At 39.7% G+C, this 24,874-nt stretch overlaps 2 protein-coding genes across 3 annotated transcripts in view; one reads left to right on the top strand and one right to left on the bottom strand.

Annotated features, from left to right (window-relative positions):
• The window catches only part of grb2b (growth factor receptor-bound protein 2b), a 33,853-nt gene extending 18,264 nt beyond the window's left edge, over positions 1-15,589 (bottom strand). Inside the window, exons 1-2 of one of the 2 annotated variants that reach the window (XM_069701246.1) lie at positions 15,361-15,589; positions 13,319-13,577 (exon numbers count right to left, since the gene is read on the bottom strand). In XM_069701246.1, coding sequence (XP_069557347.1) covers positions 13,319-13,396 — 78 coding nt within the window. In that variant the 5' untranslated portion in view covers positions 13,397-13,577; positions 15,361-15,589. Of the gene's footprint in view, positions 1-13,318; positions 13,776-15,360 lie in introns of those variants that run through there. The other variant, XM_069701247.1, reaches the window with a different exon arrangement.
• A 655-nt stretch (positions 15,590-16,244) lies between these two features.
• On the top strand, positions 16,245-19,104 carry mchr1b (melanin-concentrating hormone receptor 1b). Its single transcript, XM_069701071.1, has 2 exons — positions 16,245-16,540; positions 16,804-19,104. The coding sequence occupies exons 1-2, from the start codon at positions 16,345-16,347 to the stop codon at positions 17,832-17,834; spliced, it is 1,227 nt and encodes a 408-aa protein (XP_069557172.1). The 5' UTR covers positions 16,245-16,344; the 3' UTR covers positions 17,835-19,104.
• The last annotated feature ends 5,770 nt before the right edge of the window (positions 19,105-24,874 follow it).

Genomic DNA, 24,874 nt, shown 5'->3' with positions numbered 1-24,874 from the left:
GAAATATTCTTTCATCCCTCTTTCGTTTTATCGGTCACACAAGTGAGAATAAACATGGACTGAAAATGTCAGTTGCAACAAAAAAAAAAAACACAAAAAAAAAGAAAAAGAAAATTGTTGATAACGTTAACAGTCTTGTTTTTTTTCTCACTATGTGGAACGGATATTTAGAAACGACGCGGAGATTGTGACATCAGTTGTGATGTTCATGTGCAGGGGTGATAATCAAGAGACCCGAGTTGTCCTAATTTTAGATTTAACTTTAGATGGCGGACTTAACGAACCACACAGCCTGGCTTGCGCTGGATTAGTGAATTAGTGCGAGTCTGTGGAGCCTACATCCTCGGGCCATGTCGACACTAGCCATCTTCGAATGATTAGAAAAGTGTTACAAGGAAGTGCTTAAATTAAGCACCGAGAAGCATTATCAACACCGCCGTATCTGTATCTAGGGCCATTTAGTTTGAGCCGACGGTTCCATGCTGCCTCACTAAATGGTTACAGCTAATGTGAAACTAATGTACAAGGAAGTGCCCTGAAAAATAAGTTGCATCTACATATACACTACCATCTGCTACCAATCACACAGTGCAAAGCATTCAATCTTATAAACTTGAATGTATGTTATGTAAAACCTGATCTGAAAAAAATTATTACAAAAAATGATATTGAATCAAATGTGTTAATTTAATGCTTACGATAGAGTCAACAAGTTGGTGCCCATGTGATTACTGAATGAATGAAAGGACACAAAGTCCCCAGATTTTTAAGCTTGAACCCCCTGAGCACGCATAAATCCATCAACCCTGAACGTAGTTTAGACCGTCGTAGTTGGACGAACTGTGTCACTGAAAAGGTTCCTCGTCCCTGGTGAAAGTTCTTGCGGTGAAGACTTGGCTAATGAGAAACCAATTTCGGAACCCGTCGGCTATCGATTAGCTTCTTGGGTCAGCGGCCAATATTTCGGGGGCTCCGGTTTAGCCAGCGTGTATCCAGGCCGAGACCTCCTCTTCCGTGCACTGCTTGTTGTTTCTAGTCCAATTAGCAACTTCAGGCGCGACGAATGAGAGAGAACGTTTATGACCAGATTGTTTCGCAATTAGTTTACACTCGGTCGACAAAATAAACCTCACAACAAAGCAAATGTAAAGCCAATTAAAACTGCAAGCAGTGATGTACGGGCCCTCGCACTCTGGCGTGCCGCCTCCCCGACGTGTAGCGCGCGAGGGGCCGCGTATACCCGCTTAAAGTTGCTATTTTTGTCCGTTTCCTGTCTCCAGCAGGGGGCGCTGGCGAGCCGTTTGGCCACGCCGACTCGCAAAACACATCAGATGTATCGTCTCACCACGCCGGATGTATGTGACACGTTTCGTGAGGTGTCAACCATCCTTTGACCTTAAACATCAACTTTATGTGTCATGGCGAGACATCAAACTTTGCCACATCGTCACGGCGATGCCCATTGACAAAGTTGAACGAATGTCTCAATATATCATCAACTACATGTTCAGGTTATTATGACCCGACTTTAGGTTCATGTGATCAACCAGCTCAATGTAGAATGTGAAAATTTGAAAAGTGTCATTTCCGGTGGCCAACAGGGGGCGCTATGACTATGAGCGAATATTACCCCACAGGGGTCTTCAGGGCGGGGCTGTTATCATACCTGTGATGTTTGGAGAAGGTAGGTCCATGTACATAAGATTTAAAACAACTCGTAGTTTCATGGCGAGACCTCAAAATGGCCACCACGCTACGGGCACGCACATCAATGAAAATGAATTATTTATACAATTTTTAATCCCAAACGTGTTTTCTATCCATAGAACCTAAATTCAAGTCGGTCAGACAAAATCCCTCGGAGGAGTTCGACAAAGTACAACGTGTCAGAATCGCCCAAAATGGCGACTAAATTCAAAATGGTGGACTTCATGTCCAGTTGACGTAACGGTGCAATGTAACTTTTTTGTGCGTCTAGGTGTGATACACGTGTCCACCGGATTTGTTGAATTTAGGTAAATGTGGCCGACGGGGCATCTCTTTAGGGGGCGCTCTCGAGCCGTTTGACCACGCCCATTCGCGACTCCACTAGAATACGAAATTTTTCACCGGGAAACACATGCGTCTCCACTTTCATGAGTTTTTGAATATGATAAAGCCTCCAAAAAGGCAAATCACTTTACGTAAGGAGGAGGAGGAGGAGGAGGAGGAGAAGAAGAAGGAGAAGAAGAAGAAGAAGAAGAAGAAGAAGAAGAAGAAGAAGAAGAAGAAGACGAAGAAGAAGAAGAAGAAGAATGACGGAGAACATTTTTACGAAATACAATAGGGCTTTCGCACCGATGCTCGGGGCCTAAATAGTTGTCAGACTAAAGCCAATGGATTCCGAGATTGCAACCCAGTGTTCCCGCTCCTTTGGTCTCCGCACTGACTGTTGAATGTATTCAACCGAAGCCTGCTAAAACCAGATTGGTTAGTAATACTCTGACAACAAATGGACTACAAACGGAAAGCAGAATGCTTCTGGTTTCAAAATCTCTTCCTGTTGCCTACATGTTCTGTATTCTTAGGAAGATATCTGTTTATAGAGATTAATGAGACTGTATTCAAATACGGCCGTGCGTCGACTGAATACTTGTCTACTACATACTCCCAAATGCCTAAACACCGCTTGTACTGGTGCGACCCGATGCAGACCGTGTCCAGGCTGTCCTCAGCACGGACAGATTATGGCTCTGACAGCATATAAACAAGCAAGGTTGAAAAAAAAATTAATAATAATAAAAAAAAAAAAATAGAGAGAGTCAATTTAAAAGAGCAGATTTCAACCTCGGTGTTGGCAGCAGGCACGAGTGCTGCCATATTAAACCTTGCCCACTTGAGCAGCTATCAAGCCAGAGTGGGTAGTTGCCGGGACAAACGTATGTCTGCCGCCTAGACCTGCTGCCACATGTTGACTTTGAGCAGATGTCTCAAATACACGGACTCACAAAATAGCACAACAATGAGAAGGGAGCGCGGCAGGAAGAGGTTCATGCAAACACCCTTTCCTCCATTACTAGCCTGTGGCAATATTTGCTCTTTCCACATCTTCTTCCACTGACGCTGTGACCAGAAGCAGGTTGGTAATGGCTGCTATTCTTGCCATTCTAAAGTTGACCAAATATTTGCCCACTCGGCTCTCACCTTTTCATCGCCACCACTATTTTACTAATGGAAATCAATTTTATGTCTATGAGTGGTGTAAACAAAAAAATATTTTACAAGTGTAAAGGCCGCAAGGGTATTCAATCGTTTCATAATTATGTACTTATTCATTATTTCCACATTACTGATGATTAATTATCCAAAATTTCATTGCGTAAGTATTTTGATAATGCACCATTAGTCATCCCTATTGTGGGAATAGGGGTGTGCCATGTATTTTTCACAATAATATTATCATTTTGAATATACTAAACTAATTTGTATTGTTATAATGGCAGTATTCTGACTTGTTGGTGTAATGTTATATCGTACTGTTGTGACATATGTTGCAAATCAAAAAGCATTACTGATCACAGCCATGTTTTATCCAGGAGTTTACAGACCAAAGAATTGAGAGGAAATTATATGTTTAGTTTTTACAAGATCATTTGTTGGTCATATGTGCAGCACTTTGTTGTGTTTTAAAATGTGCTAGACAAATAAATTTGTATTTGATTTATTTCGATTTTACAGAATATTTGAAGGCAAACTTACTTTTATGTCGACCTTTTAAGGCAGGCTTTCAATAAAAAAGGTCTCTGACCTGCATCAAAGCGTTAAAGGCTGGTTGATGTATGGAGTGAGGGAACATTACTGCCCGTGGTGTCATTATTTGTACACAGTCAATTCAATTCAATTTCAATTTTATTTCTATAGCGCCAAATCACAACACAGGTTATTTCATGGCGCTTAACACATTAAAGTCCTTACAGCAAGATTTTACAATATTATACAGAGAAACCCAACAATTCAACAATTCCCACATAAGCTAGGAGGGAAAAAACTCCTCTTTAAGGGAGAAAAACCTCCAACAGAGGGAAGGAAAAACTCCCTCTTAACAGGAAGAAACCTCCAACAGAACCAGGCTCAGAGGTGGGCGGCCATCTGCCTCGACCGGTTGGGGTGAAAGGAGAGCAGAGAGAGAAAAGGACAGTATAGAGACACAAGAGAAGCAGTCCAAAAAAACACCACCACTGTGTTTGTCTTTTGGTATCTGATAGTCTTTTTGCTTTTAAAAAGAACAACAGACTGGTGATTTTTTTTCTTTAGATAATGTATCTGGAACAGAGTTTATGTATTTGACTGGTTAACCCGAGTTTTATTAGAAGCACCCTGATGATTTTGAATGACGTGAAATGCTTCACTGCTTGACTGTGTTAGTATTGACTGATTCAATCCCAAAAAAGAAGGTTGCACTGGAACGTCAATGCTAAAGCACAGATAGTCGACCGTCTTTAATACCTACATCCAGTTTGATATAGACAAAGGAATAGAGAAGCCCTGAGTCAGAGAAATGTGCTTAACGAAGCTTTCCCTCAAGAGATCCAGCAGTTAATTAGAAAAATAGCCAGCTCTTATGCAGATGTGAACAACACACAGTCTCTTACACTGCTGAGGGCCTTGTAGGATCTCACTGGAGTCAAAGTAGACTGAGTCATCTGTATCAAAAACTGCACAATCAGCAACATAGCAGGGATTTATTGACCCTTCAGCTGTGTATAGTCAACTCCACCGCCGCTTCACAGCCAAGAAATCCAAAGAAAACAGCTGCTAATTTGAACTTTAATGTGTTTGGAAAGAAAAAAAAAACAAAAAAAACCTGTGTTTGAAGCAAAGAAAAATGGCTTTGCAATGATTTTGGGGATTGTTAAGCTTTACAAGACGGCACTGATACAAAGTCTGTCTTTTCTCAGTGGTCAAGTGGACAGAGAAGGGAATGAATACTCTACACACTAATACATGACGATGGGATCATTCATCGGGGGAAGGGCGGGGTGGCCTTAGGAGAAAGTGCTGAAATAACTCGCTGAAAGTTTAATCTGCTTTAATAATGCAACCCCTGAAAAGGAACATCAAGATGTCTGTCACGCGGCAATTTTAAGAGGGGTTAGTTCTTGGTGATAGCAAATCATATTAGTGCAGTGATAATATTTTATGTGACCACTAAATTCTAGATGTCTGTAACCGAATGGACCAGTTTTCTGCTTCTCTGTGTAAATTCAGGGCTACAATGCGGTCGGTGCAGACTGTGGAGTTTTAGGACTTCGCTGTGGAGACACAGGAAGTTGCTGGGGGTTGGAAGACATCAAACAGGATGTGAAAACAGCTCAGATTTAGCATTAACATAAGCACACGCAGACATGCAGACACAGTAATATTAGAACAGACTAGACAAGTTGCCCACAGACTAAATCTAGCATTACTCAAGGCTTGAAAAACAAAAAAAGGTTTGGGGCAGCAGGTCGAGTGGACAGTGGTGATAATCCTATTCATCACATGGTAAGCCTCTTTTCATAGTCACATTCAGTTTCAACAAGAGTTATGTCAATGTTAAATACTGTAATGTATTTGCCCCCAAATATTAGAAACAGCTGCAACATCACGTCAGCCCTGATTGCCAAAAGTCTTCTTTATAATATTCTTTCATTCAACAGCAACTTGATGTCTGGTACATACTTCATTTGGTTCTTTTCTCTGTGAGATGATATTAAATTTTTCTCTTCTCTCATCTGAATGAATGAATTGAATGTTTTGATAATCCAAGGCCAAAGCTCTTTTAGTGACCTATTGGTAAACTCACATTCAATTGACTTTAACAAATTGTATGGCATCTAATTAAATCAATGGCTGTATATATCAAATTGAAAGTAGTATGACTTGAACAGAGTTGAAATGACAAAAGCTTTGAATCTGTAAACCAGTTTGCAGAAGTAACAGAAAGGCGGCTCTTGGATCATGCTGTATGGGCAGGGTTCAAAGATCTGTTAATGGTAGCTGAGTCTTCCTGCTAGAAGGGCTGTTAATCTTTATTTATTTAAGGAGGAAATGAGAACAAGTGCGCAGTGCTCAGGGCAATGGCCAGACTTGACTGTCCTCCCCACGCCTGCTGCTTTGCCTCTAGATCTGCTTTCTGACACAGAAAATAAGTAAAATAAGACTCGGTTAAGCTACAGTTGCAAACTCCAAGATGGCCAACACGATCATATGGATAGAATGAGATTTCTGAGAAAGAAAGACGTATAGAAATACAGCTGATTTGGTTATAAAACTAGACCATGATAGGACCAGTTATCACAATGTATGGCTGGTTGATTTAGATTAAAGCTAAACCCTTACACTGGCTCATGTGACGTGTGCATCTATGGATTTGAGCTAACAGACATCTGTGAATGTGATAAATGACGATTTACTCCTCATCGACTTTGACAGAATCATACTACTTTGTTAAACGCTATGATAACAGGTCACGCGATGTTCTCATACATATTTAATAGTTAAAACATTGCAATCATCATTTCAATAATCATCTCCAAGTGAAGATAGTTTAAATCCATCAAGCGACAATGTTAAAAAAAAAAAAAAAACTATGTGTGTGCACAGAGCTCATTTTAATTTCCGTTAACTGAAGCCAGAAAAAAAAAGGAATTACAATGAACATCTATATTTAAAGAAAGATCTTGCAACTCCCAAAATCAGCTTCCCCTTTTTTGTGTATGCATGATGGGAAACCACACTGTGAAGCTAAGCCAGTCTGCATTATGTAAATTTGTAATAGGCCCACACTTTGCACATTTGTACTGTAAAATAATTTACATATAAGCCCACGCTTCGATGCAGTCAAATGCTCCTTTTGCTGTGGCCCAAATTTTAAACTAAACAACAAATCTGTCCTTATACGTTTAGATTATAAGAGACGCTGTAACAGTTTAACAACTTAAAACTGTCTGCGAAGATAAAACAGGAAAGTTGTTGCAACAACTCTGTGTGCCAATTTACTGATAAGGACCAAATGACTACAGCACACACCTAATATTAACTGGATATATTGTATGTATTATTAATGGCTCCTACATTAAAAGGAGACCACATTTTTAAAAAAGGTAAGCCAGCAGCTGCCCAACAGCTGTCACGTGAAGAGAGACTGACGGGTCAGAGTCTTGGTTACATGAGTCTGCTTCACTACTTAGTAACTAGCAAATGAGACAACTAAATGTTGGTGTATGACTCAATGCTGCAGTTTAAAGGGGAGCCAGGTCTGCTCGTCCAGCTGTGAGTCACAGTGACACAGAGCTCGCCAGGTTGGCTGACACTTGTGGAAACTGATTACTAAATATCTTTGTGGCATTAGACAATATATGGCCTTCCTTTCAGGTGATAAAGGCACTGAGTGTCACATTCGGAGCATGAACAGTAGTGGAATTCTTTGGACCGATATTGATACCAATATTGGGAGTGAACTATTATAATATCGATAGATTGACCAAAAAGTGGTTGGGACAAAGAAGATTCTACAGTTTAATGATTTTCCAAAAGGATATTAGTGCATTTAAACAGAGAATGGGGAATGTAATAATTAATAAAAAAAGAAGAAGACATAGATCAATTTCTAAATAACCCCAAACATCTATTTCTGCGTTATTTTCTGTAAAAAATGTTTTCATATCGGAATACATATACACTAATACCAACATATCTGTGAAAAGCCAACAATAAGAAGACAAAGTCGTCGAACCAATCAATCGATGATCACGAATGAAAGCAGAGTACCTAAATAAGATTGTGGCTAATGTGTGCCATTAAAAAAAAATTATAACTGAAAATATAAATGATTATAATCAATAAAAAAAACAAAAAAACAATCCCGAATCCAAAAATAACTAAAATAAAACCAAATTGACTTTTAGATGGATCACAACGGTCTCTTGAAAGATTCAGCATCAAATTCTCAAATGACATTTAGCAGACTTTTCATCTAATAAGAAAACTAATCGTGTCTTATCTGTAAAGAAGAGTGCTAAAAGTGCTAAAAACTAAACACATACACGTTTCATTATGATTAAACACGCTGTCACATGATCTCATGTCCCCAAAACAACCTTTTCATCGCAACAGTGGCTGATAGATGCCGACATAACAGGCCTTTTCCAAAAGCAACTGGAACAAGGAGGAACCTGCTGTGAGGCCTCAAGTCAGAGCTGCCTAATATCTTTAACACTGAGTTTTAGTGAGTCACTCAAACTGTAACTAAGTGTACTGCTGATACGTTGACTGCGTGTCTTCGCTCGCTGCATCTCTATGCTGGTCTTTTCTTTCTCCACTCACTCTCTCCTCAACTCATCGAAGAAGATGGCCGCCCACATTCGAGTCTTGTTTCTGCTTGAGGTATCTTCCTGCTAAGAAGTTAGATTTCTCTCTATAATGTCTTCGGCTCTTGACCTTACTATGTAAAGTGCCCTGCAATGACTCACAGCGTGACTCATTTGGTGCTTCATGAATAAAATTCAACTGAAACAAATCACAAGTATGAAAATAAAGCCAACTACATTTCTAAGGAACCAAACCACACTGGTTGTGTATACCAGATGAAGATTTACAGACTCATTAAAGTCACTGCAACAATTTCCAACTTGAGGCTCAATTACCAATGCTTGGTCACATTTTGCAACCAAAACTTTTTCCAAAAAACATTCAAAGGAACAAAGAAACAACACGCACACACGCTCAGATCTGGTATAACATTACATTCAAAATTGTAGTTTGAGATATATTTATGGTGAGGGGAGGAACTTTGAGAAAACTACATCTGCAAGACTGTCATTGCAACTTGTGTACGTGTACGATAATGTTAGCATTTAGTTAGTATTGGAAGGGTACTGGTAACACTCGGTAAAGCCGGCAGATCAGTAACATACTTTGTTACGAGCACATAAGCACATCCTGCTTTGCGCGTGTCGTACCCGAAACTAATAAGCCAATTTTTCTTTTTTAAATAAGTGGTCAGCAGAGTTACCTTGGCTGCAACACAATAAAGAGGAAATCAAGAGGAACCGTGTACACGGTACAGACAATGTAAAACTGCACAGCAACAGCATGCAGTTAGTCTACGACCAATAATCATGAACACATTGAAAACGTGAAAATGTGACGTGACAGGTACCGATTCTGTGACTGAGACGGCTCAAAGTAAAGAATCTGAAAAATCAAACAGATCTTACTGTCTGCCAATGTGAGGGCTAGAGTTAGCAACACAGCCACCATCTCTGAGTGATACTGCAACTGGTGAGAAGTTAAGGATGCTACATACAAGCAAAGCCTTAACACGGGGCTGCTCTCTCATGAGAGGGACCCTTTGTCCTGAGAGCAGAGCTGTTTAGTATTAGTATCAGCAGACAGATAGCAATGGTGTTGGAAGCAAAGGAGCCACAATGAACTAGTCCACCTCAGAAAGGTTTTACATGTAGGACTCTTAAGTGTATACTGCATGGCATCAGACAAAGAAACATGGACATGCAGCCTAATGCAAATAGGCTTATTTATTTGGCTATTTATGGTTGCATTTTTCTATTTTTATAAATATTATCCTTTCATTAATGGTAATGACAGGAATCTAGTATTATCAATGTTTAAACTGTTACATAACCCAACCATCCAACTGATCTAGAAAGCTGAGTGCAAAGAACAAAGTGAGAGAGTGAAAGAGAAAGAGAGACTAAATGATGTAGTATTTTTTAGTGCTCCTTTGTTTGTGGTAACTGGCTAATGCAGAAAAATGGTGAATCCAAAAACAGCTGGCAAAACTTCTCAGCCGATAGGTCGGCAGGCTTCCTTGGCATGAGCTGCTCTTCAGTACTTCCGTGACGAGGCTATTCTCAATGTTCCAGTAAGTAAACACACTAAAAATGGGCAAAAACTTCCCTCTTCCTTTTTTTTGATAGAAACGTTGCGACAAATTTTCCATTTTGAGCCACAATACGTGCAAAATACACAGTAATATCCTGACGAGACATGGCGAGTAGTTTGAAAAATTTGTAGGCTCAATCACTCAAAAAAAGAATTGCCTACAAAACTAACTTTTAATACGGCCTTACAGTTCAATGTTTAATTTAGAGTCGATTGTAAAAAAAAAAAACAGAACGTGTGCATTTCATAAGTGGATGCCATTGATGCTCCCTATCCATGCACTGAATGCAGATCTAATCAATACAGCACAGCATTATAAATACTATACATAGTAATTTGGCTTGACAGCAGATTGTTCTACAAGCTGTTGAACAGCTTGCTTAAAAAAATTTAAAAAAAATAATAATTCAATAATAAACTTCAGATTGGACTCGTACACTGAAAAAGAAAGAGACCTTGTTCCTTTTTTTTGATTAAACACAATACAAATCAGCATGCTGTCTACATTAGATTAAGGAGATACATCCTGTATACATGCTGTTGCTTATACACTCTAACCACAGGCCACTACCTATAACAGAACCATTTGATTCACTACACAGGACAGCAATCACACTCGCCACTGTGTTATATGAAAATGTGGATGGGCATCACTGGCATCTGGAGGACATCAGCCTTCCTATCTCTACATTTACAAGGCTTGCTGTCCAAGTTGCAGACATATCTCATTCTAAGCTAATAACCACAACATGATATTACGGGGGAGAACAGAGCTTTGAAAGTTCCTCAAATCAACTCTGAACTGAGGAAGACTGGTTTCCCCTTCCAACTTACAAGCGGAATGAACTGCAACACCACTTTAAGAGGGGAAGTTAGAGACATTTATTCCACTGAGTAACTTTAAAGCTTTTACACTTGTATTTCTAATGATATCGGAGATTGTTTTGAAGTGGATTGTATATACTGTAAGTCATTAGCTCCCTCTCCTTCCAAAGAAAATGTGGCTTCAATTAAGTTGCCTAACTAAATAAAGCGTAAACGAAACAAGATATTAAATTGGGTGTAGCACAGGTCCATCTGTGTGCCAGTATATTTGAGTGAATGACTCAAGCCTGTTCCACGGTATTCCACATAAATCACCTTGAGCAGGTGGTGGGGGGACGTTGTGACTCAAAACTAATGTACGAGTACTGAGAGGAGGAACAAAAGAGGAAAACGGGATAAAGAAGATGACAGAAATGGAAAGGAGGGCAGCATCTGACAAAAAAAAACACATCAATTCATTCCATCTCACAAATTAACTGGTCCAATGGGCTAAGCAGCTAACAAACAATTCAGATGAAATGTGGACACTGCTACAGGCAACATTCATGCTGGCTATACTTCCCTATTTCAGAGCCATTCTCGGTCCAGACTTAAACTGTAGGACGTTTCTTTTTTTTTTTGTAGCTTTTAAAAGGTTGTGCACTTACAGTGCGTTACAGAACAGCTATTCGAGATGGGACAAATATATAAGGCGAGGACATATAAATATCTTCTTTTAAATGTGTTAACAGTGGCAGGCACCAAAGTCCGACATTCAGTGACGGTGAATATATATTGATATATATTATTTGAGTTTTTAAATATAAACGATTCACCTTGACATTCACCTTCATGCTTTCCGTGTGACCAGACACAGAAGCTCTGGGGTCTACATCTAAAAGCATTTTGGAATTGAGAGTAAAGAAATACTAAACATACATACGGTGAAATGAAAACTACAATTCGGGATTTGAAAATGAAGTAAAAATAAGCAAATGATAAGATACCACAAAACATGGTTTATAAAATAATATTCCATTTGGTTTAAATTGCCAAAGCACACGGCACATCTCATCTTTAATGGTGTCAATTAAGGGCAAATTTTTTTTCAAAAAAATCAGTGGTATTTCCCATTAACTTGTTGGATGGAACTCCGCCATCTGGTGAAAAGCTTGAGATTTTCCAACAAGACAGCTGGCAGCTGAAATTAGAAGAAAAGTGCAGCACTTCTCTTCTCATATGCAAATTTAGTAGAACTCATATTTAGCTCAGTGTTTCCTAAGCCGACTTTCTCTATCTATCCCCTCCCTCCCTCCCTCCCTCCAGACACCCCTGCCGAGATAAGAAGTCTTTTAGAGACTCTCTGCTCCAATCTCTTTTTCAGGGAAAACAGCAGTCATCCCCTGATAGAACAGTCAACTCATCCACAACAGCTGAGTGTATACAAAATAATGTTAAAAAAAACAAAACTTGTTATGTTAAAATACTAATTTAGGGTGCATGTTTACGTGTCATCGCAACAATTTCGCGTATACCTGTATGTCACGGCAAAGCAGATGTTGCCCGTAAAAGAATTTTACTGTTATGATCGAAACAGTGTGACGGGTTACACTGAAAATACACACAGCCGAGTGGTCCTTCACAAACGTGTCCCATACATAAGGGGCACTTGTCTCGGTAATCAGCCAACCGCTTAAGATCAGTGTTTCTGAGAAGCTTCACTGTGGGCTGCCTTTCATAGTAAAAAAAAACCAACACTAAACTCAAAACCAGAAAAGAAAAAATGAAGTTTTAGTCACACATTATCAAAAGGATGATTGCTAGAGCATTTCGCTGAACACATTTTCATAGGAAATATGAAGATCTGTCTAATTTCTGTGCGCAATCGCCTTTGCATGTTGCCTTTTATAACTCTGACACCAACCAGGGAGGATTACAATGATTGCATTTAAATCCGAAGAGAATCATAGTGTAGGAAAATCGCAGTATGTACTTTTTCATATCTCGGCTATCTCCTCAAGGTCAGAGAATGACAAACACTTTTCAGGCAACGAGAAAGCAAAAAAAGCTTTCAACAAGCTCCTCATGCCTGAGGATGTGGACAAGCTTAGGATTTTAGACTTTAAATAGTTCAGGATGGAAAACCTTGCAGCTTTTGCCTTTTCAATTGTTGTGCCTTTAGCAAAGTAAGATTAGTATTGTTTGTTTATAACAGTTGTATACTCCCATAGGCCACAGCAACTAGGTCTAAAATGTTGTGGCGCTGTTGTCACATGTAACTACCCTGTGTACCATCACATGACACAGAAGTGTGTTTTGGTTTTTAGGTTACAAGCTCATACTGTTCTGTTGTAAATGTGGGTCGACTGATGCTTCTGACTACTGTACACCGCTTGTATTTGGGTGATTTTCTGCATTCATTTGATTAATGTCTGAAACTTTTTATTTACTGCTGATAGCCCCTTTCATTTAACACAGAGCCTATAATGCAGAAAATAAACCTTTACAAGGAAAATATTTTCCAATGCGTCATGATCGTGAGTAATACAGACAAGTCTTAACGTAGAGTGATCCAGCAGTTGTCACTTACCTTGAGGATTTCTCCACGCTTGAAACTAAGCTCATCATCAGCAGTAGCTTTGAAATCGTATTTGGCAATGGCCTCCATGGTCCTTGTGTTATGGAGGAAAACTGCTCGTCTGTGGTTGTGTTTTAGTTACTGAATATAAAAAAAATAAAAACGGGTATCCAGGCTTCTGTGGGCTATTGCTTTTCTCCCGAGTCTCTCCTCCCGTCAATGACCCGTTCTTTTAGGGCTCAGACCTCACATAAAGGTCACAGTAAGGTACCTGCAAACAAGGAACAATGTCATCATGTGATTATTTTGTATATACACCTATTTGCAAAGAGGAGGATAGTTTGATGGACAGAAATATCTGCGAGAACTGTACTAAGGCCAATGTTTATTCTGAAACATTAGGATTGTCATTTAAACATAACATTTGATTAAATGGATCCACTGAAACCAAAGATTGATTCAGCATTTTTTTTTTAGTCTGAGCAATGGTGCTCAATGGCATTCAATCAAACATCACACTCTTTACTCTCTTAAGAACCTATCCAAACTTTCTAAGGAATCATTTTCAATGGCAAACCAATGTGAAAAGGGTTTAAGACCTGTATGTTATTTGCTGCTGCTACTACTCTGGGCAGCAGTCCTCAGGAGGATAAGAGGATACCGATCCAAAGTTCACTACAATCAGTGACAACTCCTACAGATCTTCTTGACAGCCAACCAACTGGCAAAACTAGAGATAAGTCAGTAGTTACTTAACCACAGCTGACATTGATACATCGGCTAAACCTACAGTTGCTGAGTTAAATGGATAAAGCTGGGTTATCCAATTAAGCTGTTCGCTAATATGCTACCGTACAGCTCTGATGAGCTCACACGAGTACAACTAAAGCCATTAAATCTGACAGCCAGCCAGATGACAACAAAAGAGAACATGTAAACAATCCGATTTTGACGAGTTTCTAATCAACAAAAAAACACAAACCTGTATATCTCTACGGATAATCAGCCCATAATGTAGCTACTAAGAGTAAGTGCAAGCATTTTTTTTTCTATAAAAGTGAATAGCCGTAAACCATACAGTAACCCCCCCCCCCCGCCCCCTACTGTATGTTATGGTAGCTTCTGTTTACAGTAAACAGAACTGTAAACAAAGTGTAACGTTACCGAAGCCTGAAAACAACAAAACCAGCACATCGGTAACGGAGGTAGTATTAAAACACAAGAGTTAGGAGAAAAGGGGAAGTCCAGAGAGGAATAAATGGCAATTACACCCCCCCCCAAAAAAAAAAAAAAAAAAAAAAAAAAAAACGTACAACACTGTCACGAATTTTTTTTTTTTTTTTTTTTTTTTTTTTTTTTTAAAGAGTCAAAACATTGTTGGATTGAACCGCCACGAAGCCCATCTGAAGCACCGGAGCGCCGCTGGTTGTTGTTGTTGTTGTTGTTGAACCGTTTTAACTCGAGCTCCGGAGGATCGGTTCCGTTCCAGCAGACAGACTGCGCCCACTGTTCCACAGCGCTAGCAGCTAGCACGCCGGCTAACGGTCGGACAAACAATAACTGCGATGCGGTGTTCAGGTTATCAAACTTACTCCGGTAGATTTTGAACAACGGGAGAGGGGAGGAGGGTCGGGGTGTTGGGGGGCGACGGGGGGGGGGAGGGGTGGATTGACGGCGACGCGGGTAAACAAAACAACAACAAAACAACAACAACAGAAAAAAAAAAAAAAAAAAAAACTGCCCGTTTAAAAAAAGAAAAAAAAGAAACGTGAGGTGTTTCAGTGAAGGCTCGAGGCCTACTCGCTAGCTTCAACGTTGGCAAATGTGAGAAGGAAGAAAACACCTCTTTTTTTTTTTTTTTTTTTTCCTTCTTCTTCTTCTTTTTCTCCTTTTTTTTTTTTTTCCTCTCTCCATGTCGTTGCTAGCCTCAGCGGTAACTGAACTTGGCTTAGCCTGCTACACGCACACACACACACACACACACACACAACTTTTACGTTGAAGAAGAAAAGCAAAAAAAAAAAAAAGGACCCAAAAAAAAAAACCCAACTCACCGCTCGAGATGTTCCGTGTTGATGCTGTCACCGTAACAAACCGAGACACACACACACAAAAAAAAAAAACACTCCACTCTACCGCGTTAATTTGTCCGCTTCTTCCCTGCTTCCTCTTTACAGACAAGGCAACCAGCGCCGTGTGTGTGTGTGTGTGTGTGTGTGTGTGCTGGTGTCGCTTACAACCCCGTCCGAGGAGCCTGAAACGAGCGACTAGCGTCAGGTTTGATTTCCGCTTCCTTTCCACGGAGCAGGGAGGACCTGCCCCGGCGCGCTCCTCCCTGTCACTCTCGCTCCTCTTCTCCTCTTTCGTTATATTCTACCGACTGATTTTTATTTTATTTTATTTTTAATTTTTTTTAATTTTTTTTTTTTTTTTTATGTCGGCCCGTAGTATGTTAAATTAAAGGTGTTTATATTTCTGATGATAAATAGGTCGGAACCTTATTTTCATTCAAGTTTTGAAGAACAAGATTTTTGAGTCAGTGGTTGTTTTTTTTTGTGGTTTTTTTTGGGGGGGGGGGGTTAATGTTTGGGATATTTGGTCGTCTTCCGTTGTTATCATTTATTTATTTATATATATTTTTTGCACATCTGCTTTTAATTCTGGCCTTGCGACAGCAGAGGAAGTAAAAATACTTTGACAATGCTGCCACCTAGAGGAATGTTTTAACCTCGTGGAAACGGCGTCAGGACCGCGAAGGGCAGTTTATTTGATTGATACGTTTCATATTAGTGTTTAAAGTATAGAAAGTATGCAGCTAAGTAGGGAGCCCGAATGTTTCGAAAAACAAACGACGGAAATTATATTGACAACATAAGCTAAAACAGTGATAAAGGCAAATACCCATGCGTGCTGCGGGTTTGAGAGTTCAGCCTCCTTTAGTCAAAGTCGTCGCTTGTTTTCGCTGATAGAATAAGGAGCGTGCTACGTCACCGCTTTGGTGTTTCTGTTAAGCGCCTCATTGGTTGTCGCGCGCGCTGATGGGACGAGGTCTTAACAACACAAATGTGCGCGCGGGGCTGTATGTAAGTCCTATTATTTTTTTTGTTTTGTTATATTACTATTACACTGCAGATTGTTTTTGGCGAAAACAAAACCAAAAGCTTGTTGGAATGGATTCTTACATTTCTAATTCTTCTTCTTCATCCTTCAATTCGCCCGATAATTTAGATGAAGGTAGGTTATTTATTTATTTTCCTTCTTCTTTTTAAAATGAGTGTTCAACTATTTGATTGACAACACGATGTTGTCACAAATAGGCTTCATCGTTAAAAAAAACAAAAAATGAAGGCAGATTTAGCCTATCTCATATTTAATATCAGAGGTTATTGAGTTATTTTTTTTTCCATAAAAAGAAAAGAATCACAGATAGCAGGATATACAGCATGTTATGAGTTACTGACACTCCGTCATCCTTTTTTTTTTTTTTTTTTTACCAGATCATGAGCAGTACAACAATGTGCTCACGTCCAGCATCTTTGGTGTCATTTGTTTCTTTGGGATCTTTGGAAACTGTATTGTTATCTACACTATTGTGAAGAAGACCAAGTTCTGCTCCCATCAAACAGTACCAGACATATTTATCTTCAGTTTGTCCGTCGCAGACCTGCTCTTTCTGCTTGGCATGCCTTTCCTCATTCACCAGCTGGTGGGCAATGGGTCCTGGTGCTTTGGTGACACCATGTGCACCGTCATCACAGCCCTTGATTCCAACAGCCAGATTGTGAGCACATACATCCTGACCGTGATGACTGTGGACCGCTACCTGGCCACTGTCCACCCCATCCGCTTCAAACATGTCCGGACCCCCTCCGTGGCCGGGGCGGCGGTGGCGCTGGTGTGGGTGTTCTCTCTGGTCTCTATCACTCCAGTCTGGATGTACACAGGACTCATGCGCCTCAAGGATGGCACAGTCGGCTGCGCCCTGCTGCTCCCCAACCCAGCCACAGATACGTACTGGTTCACCCTCTACCAGTTCATTTTGGGCTTCGCTCTGCCTTTGGTGGTCATCTGCGGTGTCTTTTTCAAGATCCTCCAGAACATGTCCGCCGCAGTTGCTCCGCTGCCCCAGCGCAGCCTGAGAATGCGCACGAGAAAAGTAACCCGTATGGCAGTGGCTATCTGCTTGGCGTTCTTCGTATGCTGGGCCCCCTACTACATCTTACAGCTGGCCCACCTCGGAGTGCAGCGGCCCAGCTTTGCTTTCCTGAATGCCTATAACATTGCAATCAGCATGGGCTACGCCAACAGCTGCATTAACCCTTTCATCTACATTGTGTTAAGTGAAACGTTCAAGAGGCAGCTCGTTGTAGCTCTTCGGCCGTCCCACAGGGGGTTCAGAGTTGCCCCTGCTCTGGCCGATGGGGGTGTGGGGCTGAGGATGGCACCAGACAGCTTTCACCCGTCTCACTCGCGGTCGTCAGGGGAACTGCGCCAAAACATGCTGCCAGTCACTGTCGCTGTGCACTGAGAGGGACATTTATCAGGCCACCCCATGACCGACCACCATCTGCCACCACTGACAGCTCTTATTCCCTTCGAGAACACCCTCCGTTTACATCAGCACATCATGATTTTCATTACAAACAGTCTCAAGCACTTTGTAACTGCAGGTTTAAAATGATATAATCTGTGACAGTTCAAAACATGGTCAATGTGAGTAATAGTTATATTCAATCACCCTGTTATAAAACAAGACTTTTGGTTTCAGCAAGCAGCAGAACAATATTTGTAATAAAAAAAAACCCGGAGTCGTTCACGTCACAATGGAAAACAAATAACAGGCTAATTTAAAAAGAACATTAAAAAGTGACTGCAAGCCCTCGTATGTTTACTGTTGATCAAAAGCTTGATTAATCATGATTGCACCTCTGTGCAGTTTTCTTGTCATACATTTTTGACTTTGAGATGACCATTAGTGTTTCAGTAATTTCAACACAGATCAAAATGAAGACACTCAAACATAAGAGAAACAAGGGCTACATACTACTACGTTTCAGTCCATGCAAAATGACATTAATGTGATGCACAACATTGATTTGAAATAACATGAATAACTTCTAATTGTTATATGTTGCAAATTTGCAGTCAGCGTTGTTGGGCGACAGAATGTATTGTGCATGTCGTTATGTTTGTGTATGGTATAGCTTTGACGTTGCATTTGACAAGATAGCCACAGCTTTACCAGCTGACACATTATCTGCGTGACTCCTGTAATTGCTGCTTCTTATTTATTAATTGTTGTAAATGTATCTGTGTTGTGATTGTACAGAGTGTTTGCTTGGCCCCCGCATGCATATTTAACACGTCTGAAATGTCAAAACAACTGGATTCAGCGGTGGAAGCCCCGGAACACACAGCTGCAGGCGGCGCACAAAGTAATTAGACTGTGCGCGGGCCGCTGCGGGACGCAGGGAGCACGTGTTGCTCCCTTAAATCCCCAGCAACGAGTGTGTTTAGAGGCAGAGCACTGATTGGGGACAGACTGCACACCCTCAAAGACAAGAAGCATCTGTGTTACTAATATTGTATTTTTCTGCTGGAGATAACGGTCTGCCTGCTCTACATGTTCAATCTGAGTAATAGTTATGTTCATCACAACAAGAATGGAAAAAGGGAACATTGTTGGTTGCAGCAAACAACAGAAAATAAAAAAGAAATGTTAAAAAGATAGATAGATAGATAGATAGATAGATAGATAGATAGATAGATAGATAGATAGATAGATAGATAGATAGATAGATAGATAGATAGATAGATAGATAGATAGATAGATAGATAGATAGATAGATAGATAGATACTTTATTAATCCCCAAGGGGATTTTTTTTTTTTGCTACAGCAGCATTTATTGATACAGGAAAGAAATAAAATAACAGTAAAAAATATTAAATATAAAAATGCACAGTATATACAATAAAATAAAATAAAATAAAATAGAATAATTAAATTAAAACTAACTAAACAATAGTGCAACGTTTAAAAAAAAAAAAAAAATTTAAACAACCAAGAAAGACAGACAACGGTGTTAACTGTGTTATTGTTGTGTGAACAACAGACAACGGTGTTATTGTTTTGTGAAAAACCCATAAAAATGGACTTTACAGTGTCGTTACTCACATTTCCCAAAATCTCTTTATGCTGAACCTGTGTGGCTGTTTCAATTGTGAAGCTGTGATGCAGCTATTTGTCTCTTTGTATTTAACATGACATCTTTACTGTGCAAGGACTGCTTGCTCACTTTGGCATGTCTATTGTAGTGTGCTGTGCATCTTAACTGGGTGAAGGTCCTTCCAGGAGTTACAAACGACTGTCTTTACCGTGTTTGAATTGAACGGGCATGTCTCATCAATTTAAGATTACTCTTGATTAAAAGTTGTGTTCTGCGTGGATTTGCAGTGAGAGGGATTTAGGTTGTCGGAATCTTCAGGAGTTCATGTTTGTGTTGCAAGATCAAATCATCAATGCTTGTATAACTATATTTTTGCAGACATATTCTTGTAATTATTCAAAGAAAAGTGTCAATAAAGTGTTACATTTTATGGTTTGCATTGTTCATGTATCGAGCGTGAAACATCCCAACCATAGTGTTGGTGTTGACAGCATTATTCTCCGACAGAAGGAGGTGATAGAAACATTTTTCAGAGCGCACAGTGGGAAGACCCGGAGTCACTGCTTATCCAAATGTCACAAAAAAATGAGCACAAAGAGAGACAATACCAGTATGGAGACGCCCAGTGGGCTTGAAGAAATTCTAAGAGGCTCGAAAGAGTTGCAAAACAACAGAAAAGAGACACAAAAGAATCACGGAGGGATTAAAAATGATCATAAAAAGACACAAAAAGATTACAGAAACATTCAAAACTTCTACATGGACACAGTTGAGTTAGTCTTTGTGCTGGGAGGTGTGTGTGGGGGGGAGACTGTTCCATGCCTGTGTGTGTTTTTTTTTCTCAGCAGGTTTGAAATGGAATTGAACTCTGCAAAACTGTTGCTGTAAAAGATACAAAGGAATTTTGAAATACACAACCAAGAAAAACAATCAGAGTTTGTTCTGGTGAACCAGTGTAGCTTGACGTTGTTGTGAAACTCCTGTTGGCTCAAAAAAATGTAAAAGAAACAATAAAAACCTAAAACTCCTCAGTTCCTCTTCCTTGGTGGTTGGTATTGATTTAATAAAATAAATTAAAAAATAAATTAAAAAATTAAAAAAAATGCATCAACAAGATGGTGGCTTTTATTTAAATTCAATACATCACTACATGCAATCTATTTTGAGTATTCACTGTTGTGAGTTGGGCGCTCTGAGTTTGCCATTTGATTTCCATGCTTAAGGATTCAGGTCAGGACTTTTCTGGCACCACTGTATGTTTAGCTCGAAGCAATCTTCTCCTGCAGCAGCAAGTTTTTCTAAATCTGCATCATAAACTAAGATTATTTCTCTCCTGCCTTTTTATACGGCTTTTCTTTGCACATTTGCATTTTAATTTCAAATTACATTTTGTGAAAACCCGTCTGAGCCCATTTCAGACTATTCACAATACACACAGTGCTGCTCAAACAGTATGATTTCATTTCCATGGAAATTGTTGTTTTGTATTTGAACAATCGAACATTTGGTCCTCCTTGAAACACAGCCGACAGATAAGGGTGATATACTGACACAGCTGACATTTTGTAGTCATTTTCATAATCTGGTACATAGTTGCCAATGATTAGAAGCTCCATAGGGAGTAGCAGGTTTAACCTGTCCTATTTAAACCTCTGACATCCAAGATCTGCTGTTCTTTCTGTTATTGAATTATATGATATCATGATGGCAAGATTTAACCCTCGTGTTGTCCTTGGGTCAAAATGACCCGCCGCTGTGTTTAACCAATTTCTATTTTATTTTCATATTTTTTGGGATCATTGGTGACAAGGAGGCTGTGAGGGTTTCTTTAAAGAATGATAACCAATGATACAAAAAAAATATAAAAATATAGAAATAAAATAGAACTTGGTTGAACACAGCTGCGGGTCATTTTGACCCAAGGACAACACAAGGGTTAAAGAGATTTCTTAAGCCTTCAAAAAAAAAGTTGTGGATGGCCCTGAGTCTGGCAAGAGGTTTGTAAAGAACTCCAAATAATTTGAAATAATTATTTATGATTTCATTCAGGGGTGTAGGGCAATTTGTTGAAGTAGCGGAGCACACAAAGGGTAGACACAAACAGACATAAGACATATGTAACCATTGTTCCTACTGTGGCAAGTTTAATAACTGTGGCCATTCCATTTGTTTTATTGGCTTCCTCATATTATCTTATCTCATCTTTAAACACCTCAAAAATGTAATGTAAATGAATTTCAACGTGAGCAAATTATTCCCTGTCTTGGAGTGGCAGAGGTTCGTTCTGGTGTGCTCTGGCAGGACCACATCTGATCCCACTGGATGGAAAATCATTGAGAAGTGGTGTGGATTTCAAGATTTCAGCAGAAGAGTCGCTATCTTAATACTTGTACTCAGTGCATGTAAAAGTGACTCTGAGGGCAGATATATCCTTGTCCATGGTACAATGTATGACACACAGGTCACATTGATTCATATTTATGCAGCAAAGTCACCAACTCTGTCATTTTGGATGACAATAGCAGCAGAAATAGAGGAACACAGATCTTCTTTTGCAGTGCTAGGTGGTGACTTTAATTGTTGTCTTGATAACAAGTTAGACAGGTCTCCAGCAGATACATATAGGTGCAGGTGCTTTTCTAGGTAAAATGTTAGATGATATAAATCTGATAGATGTATGGAGGAATCTGAACCCATCAGTCAGAGATTTAGTTTTTGCTTTTCCCTGTTAATAATTTAATGAACATTTATGATTTATTGAAAAATTACTGAACATCCAACAGAATTGAGAACTCACACAGATCATTAGTGTTGCAGTGTGATTAAACAGACGCGGCTGCTTAAAGCAAGGCTGAGGGATTACAACCTATTTATCAAAATGTACACGTTTCTGCAGGGATAGTTCAAATTCATTTACAGACAGCCACATCTCGACTAATTAAATGTGCAATGGGATGCATTAATTCTATGCTATTAACAATATGGAGGTTGACTTCCTCGGCAAAAAGGTGTATTGACGCATGAAGCATTTTAGCCAATTCTGTGAAAAAAAGAGAACTTTTCATCGATCAATTTCAGAAAAAAAGATAATAACTGACATCAGCGATTCTGTGCACCACCATGTGATTCCTCCATCCATCATGGTTGAGGAAATAATTGAGAAAGACTTTACGGAGCAGAGAATAAAAGGAAAAGCCACGAACAAGGCTACAGTACTGAGAAATGTGCTTTCTGGAATTAATAAAAACGACATGTGCTTCAAGTCCAACCTCTGCACGGCTGAGTAAAAGTGTAGCCTGTATCATTTAAAGTTTCTTTCTCCAACCCACATTCAGATAAACAGTAATCTCTTTCATATTGCATTTTCATCTCTGTGTGTTTCTGGTGATAAAAAACAAAAACAAGTGAAAGTTTGAGAAACTGGCTTGTTTCTCCTTTAACATCAAAGAAAGCACCAGAGGCTGAATGAGGTGATTAATATTGCTCCAGCACATATCTTCTCCGTTAGCTTCCACTACTCTGAAAGGTATTCTGGAAATGTCAAACAGTGCGAGCAGTTTTTATGTACATTTGATTGGCAGCTCTATTCACAGACATGGTTGGTGTCTGGCACTCCTGCTGCAGAATTGTATGTTATTATATTATTATAAGGGGCATATGGTGTCCTACATGAACAAAAGCGACATGGGCCAATTTTATTGTCTATATATGTGTGTGTGTGTGAAGTAGCCATAATGTTGCAGTGACTAGAAAACAGTTCCTGATAGAAAATGTATAATTGCACAGCAGGTCAAGTAGATAATCTGATTAGATTTGAAGCACCTTTCTGCATAAATGTAAATGATAATAGTATGTCCTTTTAAACACACTTCAGTTGTCCATGTTACAAATACGAATGTAAATAAGAAGCACAGACAGATCTCCTGACTGGAGAGTCAAGCAGTCATGGTATATTACTTAGTATAACTTCTAATTGCTTGTGAGCTCTGCAGTGACACCAGTACTCTATTTAGGTTAAAATTGTGAGGAACTTGTACTTGAGTGTTTCCTTTTCATGCTACTTTCTACTTTTGACTCCACTACATTTATTTACAGCTTTAGTTACTTTTCAGATGAACATTTGACACAATGGATAATATGACAAGATTTTAAAATACAACACATTGTTTAAAGTTAAACAAGCGGTTTCCAAACTTTTTGGGTTCTGACCAAGTGCCAATCAACTATGATGTCACCCACTGGTTTCTGAACCGCCCTTCAGAAGAATCGGGTTTGGCATTTTGGCCGTCACCATCTTGCTATTTTGGAGCCAGATGTGACCTTATTTAGACAACTGGGGGAGCGAGCAGTGGATCTGACTAGAAAACCTGAGGACACGTCCGCCCACCAAGTACTAACCTGCCTGCACAACAGGCCTGTCAATCAAACAGACACACCCCAACATACCGCTTTTTGAGGCCTAATATCTAATTGATGATGGGAATTTTCTAGAGATGGACCACACAAAGCTAAAAAGAAGGAATGACTTTAGAGATTAGATGACTTTGTATTTCATGAGAGAAGCTCAATGGAAGTCTATGAAGCAAGAGGCTTTTTGGAGTCAACCCCTGTTGGCCATTGTTGGTATTGCAGTTTGTGGCATTAGCATTGGCCTTACTTTTCAAACCTCGAAGCTACATCTACTTTCACATCAAGCCTATGGTTCTGACATTTTACAAAAATCCATGCGTCTATTAGTTGTTAACAGCTCCACCAAATACAGATTTATCCCTCGAAACTTCTCACTTGGTTTTATTTGAATACATTTTCAAATGATCTAATATCTCAGCAAAAAAAAAAATCGAAGATTAGAAAAAAACTGTCCAAAAACAGAAAACACTTGTGTATCACTATATATTTTTTGTTTTTACCTCTAAAACTACTTGGTTTGGCTTTGGAAAAACAAATTCTAAAAGTATCCTACATCACTTTCTCACAGACTCAAACCCCGACCTTCTGGGTGGAAGTCTCGCGTTTGCCTCTCTACTCCGACCTTACTGTGTGGTCAGACAACCTCCTGCTTCGACCAGGGTCATACGTGTGCGTGTACTTTTCATGACTAGGCGAGGCAAAATGTGACATTGACACGGGGTCCTCTCGTTGACTGATGGGTGCATTTAATGCTTTGACAAGATACTGGGCTCTCATTACTTTTAAGTCTCACTTCACCGTGCTTCAAGGCAACAAAGCCCTCATCAGGGCCCTGAAGTGCCGCTACTCTGGCTGAATAGTTGCTTGACTACATCCGAGTGCTCACTTCATTCAGAGGTCTGTCTTAAATGCTAAAAGAAAATACCACAAGTGCTGAATGCAAGGCTCAGATAAAAACGAGCTTCCGGAATTCACTCCGCGACACCGAAG

Source organism: Brachyistius frenatus, unplaced genomic scaffold, assembly GCF_029030835.1.
Source record: "Brachyistius frenatus isolate BFR_SWC_R1_liver_20210118 unplaced genomic scaffold, ASM2903083v1 Contig_36, whole genome shotgun sequence".
Lineage (NCBI taxonomy): Eukaryota > Metazoa > Chordata > Actinopteri > Embiotocidae > Brachyistius > Brachyistius frenatus.
This window is presented reverse-complemented; position numbering and strand designations above follow the sequence as displayed.

Coding starts and splice junctions, on each gene's coding strand:
- mchr1b (XM_069701071.1), top strand. CDS start 16,345: ATGGGACGAGGTCTTAACAACACAAATGTGCGCGCGGGGCTGTATGTA. Junction 16,541..16,803: donor GCCCGATAATTTAGATGAAG/GTAGGTTATTTA, acceptor TTTTTTTACCAG/ATCATGAGCAGTACAACAAT.